At 36.8% G+C, this 4302-nt stretch overlaps 1 protein-coding gene across 1 annotated transcript; it reads right to left on the reverse strand.

The window, feature by feature from the left end:
* Positions 1-242: 242 nt before the first annotated feature.
* On the reverse strand, positions 243-1515 carry LOC107818963 (vascular-related unknown protein 1-like). Its single transcript, XM_016645045.2, has 3 exons — positions 1080-1515; positions 705-761; positions 243-594 (listed from the first exon to the last, which is right to left on the reverse strand). The coding sequence occupies exons 1-3, from the start codon at positions 1398-1400 to the stop codon at positions 439-441; spliced, it is 534 nt and encodes a 177-aa protein (XP_016500531.1). The 5' UTR covers positions 1401-1515; the 3' UTR covers positions 243-438.
* Between the last annotated feature and the right edge of the window lie 2787 nt (positions 1516-4302).

Genomic DNA, 4302 nt, shown 5'->3' on the forward strand with positions numbered 1-4302 from the left:
TGGAGTCGTTTTTGTTAGGAGCACTTTACCCCAATGTGAAACAAAAAAAGATAAAGTTGATTTCAACTAATTTGGCATTGAGGAATAGTTGATTGATCTTTTATGTTTACAGGAATTACTTATGAAAAATGATCATTAAATATTTTGTATTTACCAAAGAGAAACTGCGTATATTTGATCCGAAACAGAGAGTTCGTCAATAAAAAAACGTAAGGAATTGTGTAATTTTTCTCTAAATATAACACATTTCATTAAATATTTGGAACCTTCCTGCTGTCCAATAACTAACACGTGCAAGAAAAGAACTAAGTACCACTTTCACAATTATGTTTTTATTAATCTTTTTGCCAGTTTTTTCATATAATACATTCCTTTCCCTAGAAATAACAGAAAATGATATTTTTTACATGGAGAGAGATGAATGAATTAAGGAGATGATCAGCCTCGATAGTTGACTAACATGGACAAAGGCACTAAACAGAGTCCCTTTTTCTTCAGGTCCTTATAGCTATTGTTTTTTCCATCAAAACACACACTATTTCTTTCTACAGTTTGCATTTCTTCATCTTGCGTAGAACCACTTTCAATATTTCCCTAAACAATAAACAAAGACCAAAAACAAATTTTCAGTTTCATTTTGCTCATAAAAAAAGATTCATGCTCATTATTTAATAATTAGCATGGAGAGGAGAACGTAACGTTACCAGGAAATTTCCATCTGCTCTTCGGTAATTGATGTCCATCTGCTTAAAACTACTTACCTATTAACATCAAGCAAGATAAATATTATGGAAGCTCAACAACAACAATAAAAAACTCAGCCTAATCCCACAAATGGGGTCTTGGGAGGGTAGTATACATGTACACAACTTTACCCCTACCTTCAAAAAATAGAGATGACGTTTCCGATAGGCCCTCGGCTCAAGCAATATTTTGTGTACTCTACTTAAGTTTTAGTTGGAAAAGGTATCTGGTACCAATACCCATGGTTGATGCGATATAATAGTCAATATGCGTGCAAGTTGATGCGAATATTACTGATATAAGAAAAAATGATTTAAAGAAAGTGTGATGATTACCTTAGGGCTGTTGACAGGCGAGCTAGCAGTGTCTTCTAAATCAGGATCAGAGATTTTCTTGTTCCTTGGTTTCTTCAAATTCAATCTCTTAAGAAAAGGTGAGCCACCCATAGGAGAATTATATGAATTCAAGACTTGATTATTGGTACTGTTACAATTCTTCCAATTAACAGCATGAGAAGCAGCATCAGACAACAAAGAAGGGCTACCAAAACTATCATTCTCAGAACAAGAGCTATTTTCCCTGTTATTATTTTCCATTGAAAAGTCCTCCAAATAAGTTGTCCATCCACTCTCTTCTTGTACATATGAACCATCCATTATTTCCTAGCTAGTGAATATAGAGGAACCAAAGTTAATTTTCTCTTAAGTGCAATTTGGAGAATTTGATGACTTGCAGGATAAGGGAAGATAGCTTATTACGGAGTATAATTTATAAATAATTGAAAACATGTACAGGGAAGAAAAGGGGACTCATATGTGGAATCTTGGTGTGGGACCAGGTGGGGGAAGTTAAGAAAGTATTATCAACAGTTTCAATTATAGTAATAAAAATAATTACTGTATACCCAATACATTCCCGCGGTGTGGGTAATGTGTACATAGACCTCGTATACCTCGTGGAGGTAGATACTGTTTCCGATAGACACTCGACTCATAAAAGCAAATCTCTTCAATAAGGTTTAATTTGAAATAGTAGGTTAATTATTATTTTTATCATGTGGTTATAAGTTAATATTTATCATAAAAATATACCTATAATTACCTTACAGAAGATTAATTATACATATTTCTTTAATATTATCATCATTATATAAAACTTAAACTCAAAACACAAAAATAAAAGCGGGAAAAGAGAACGTGCAGAAAGGAAATTAAATTTCAAGGAAGATAGAGGATAATAGTTGACCTTGTTAGTTCAAGTGGTATTTCCTACTAAATTAATTGAAGGAAAAGCCCTTTTTTCTTTGGTCACCCACTTTGTCTCAACAGAAAGGTATTAATGCCGTTGTGACTTTTTGTTCTTCAATTACTATTATATTCATATTTCTTGAACTTTTTTTGCAGTTGGTGAACGCATTAAATAAATTACTTTGGGTACAGGTGCATGAACTAATTCAAATGTGCTTTAGAGGTGTCAGTACTGCAATTATTCTTCATTTGAGCTCACAAAATTGGCAGTTTTGGCCAATCATATATGTGTATTTTCTTAATTCGTTTAGGATACTTTAATTTAAGACTAGAATAACTTAGCCAAGTGGAATATCTATTAGCTTACGGTGGATGGTTATTGAAAAGGGAAGTCAGGTAGTGCCGGTGGAGGTGGGATTTTGAGGGATCACCTGGGGCATATGATCTATCTTGGCTGCACCACTAATAACTCAGTTGAGGTGTAAGCTATTAAAATTGGACTGAAATGGTGTATTGATCATGATTTCAATAAATTAATATTGGAATCTGACTCTCTTCTTGTGATCAAAATGATCAAAAAGGAAATTTTCCCTTCTTGGCAGACCAAAGAGGACATCAATGATATTCACTCCACGCTATCTGAAGGTCACTTCCAGTTTAATCACTCTTTCAGAGAAGGCAATATCCCTGCAGATTTCTTAACACGAAAAAAAGACTTCTTTCTTCCGGTGGCGAAGTCGCATGGTCACAAGGGTGGTTAACTGACCATCCTTCGTCGAAAAATTGCACTGTGTAAATAGGTAAAATATTACGTTTTAGAGCTATATAACACATATTAAACACCATTTGTCGGGAATTTTTTTTCATTTCTTTCAAATTTAAATACCCTTGAAAAATTTCCTAGTTTCGCCACTGCTTTCTTCACTGAGGCTATAAACTTACTAGGAAAGATTATAGCCGCAATGAAGAATGCTGAGAAGAGTCGAACAAACTTCAGAATCAAGATGAGAAAAAGCACGTTCATTTTTTATCTTGGCTGAATAATTCACTGGTTGCACTAAGTCCAGTACTTAGTCTTTATTTTTGGGCGCTCAATTTGTACTAGGAGAAACCCTCATCTTTCTGCTTTTATTTTTGGGATGATTCAAATTGTACGAATGTGTAACGATCCGATCGGTTGTTTTGAGTTCTACCGTGTCATTCAGCGGTTTGAGGCCTTGAGTAGTTTCACTTTAGGTATTATGACTTGCACGTATGGTCAGAATTGAATTTCGGGAAGTTCGGAGTTATTCGGAGGAAAAATTCTCATTTCAGAAGTTTAAGTTGGAAGAATTGACTAAGGTTTAACTTTTGAGTAAACAACCTCGGAATCGGGGTTTGAAAGTTACAATAGGTTCGTATAATAATTTTGGAGTTGAGCGTATGTCCGGATCGGGGTTTGAAATTTACAATAGGTTCGTATAATGATTTTGGAGTTGAGCGTATGTCCGGATCGGGGTTTGGATGACCTGGAGCGTTTCAACGCTTATTATGAAAAGTTGACATTTTGGAAGAGTTTCATAAATTTGGGTTGAAGTGTATTTTAATGTTATCGATGTACGTTTGGGATTCCGAGTATGGAAATAGTATCATATGGTAATTATGGTCGTAGGAACACGTCCGGATGTGGATTTGTAGGTCCGTAGGTTATTTCGGTGTCATTTGGTGAAAGTTGGAAATTTGAAGGGTTTTGGGAAGTTTGACCGGGAGTGGACCTTTTGATATCGGGTTCGAATTCCGATTTCGAAAGTTGGAGTAGGCCCGTAATGTCAAATGTGACTTATGTGCAAAACCCGAGGTCAATCGGACGTGATTTGATAGGTTTCGGCATCGGATGTGGAAGTTAGAAGTTCAATAGTTCATTAGGCTTGCATCGATGCGCAATTCGTAGTTTTGATAATATTTGGTATGATTTGAGGCCTCGAGCAGGTCTGTGTTATGTAATGGGACGGGTTGGTATGATTAGACGGGGTCCTGGGGGCCTTGGGTGTGTTTCGAGGTGGTTTCGGACCAAATTTGGATGGAAAGTTGTTGCTGGTTTGTTGGTGCTGGTGTTGTCTTTCGCGAACGCGGGAGAAGTGACGCGTTCACGAAGAAGGATTTCTGGGCTAGTGGATTTTGCATTACGTGAACGCGAATATGGGCTTGCGAACGTGTAGGTGGACGTGGCAATGCTTCACGAACGCGGAGGCCCAACCGCGAACGCGAAGAGGAGATGAGGGAAACAGGGCAGGAGGCCTTTGGCCTACGCGAACGCGACTGGGGAATCACG

Source organism: Nicotiana tabacum, chromosome 2 (assembly GCF_000715075.1).
Source record: "Nicotiana tabacum cultivar K326 chromosome 2, ASM71507v2, whole genome shotgun sequence".
NCBI classification, from domain to species: Eukaryota; Viridiplantae; Streptophyta; class Magnoliopsida; order Solanales; family Solanaceae; genus Nicotiana; species Nicotiana tabacum.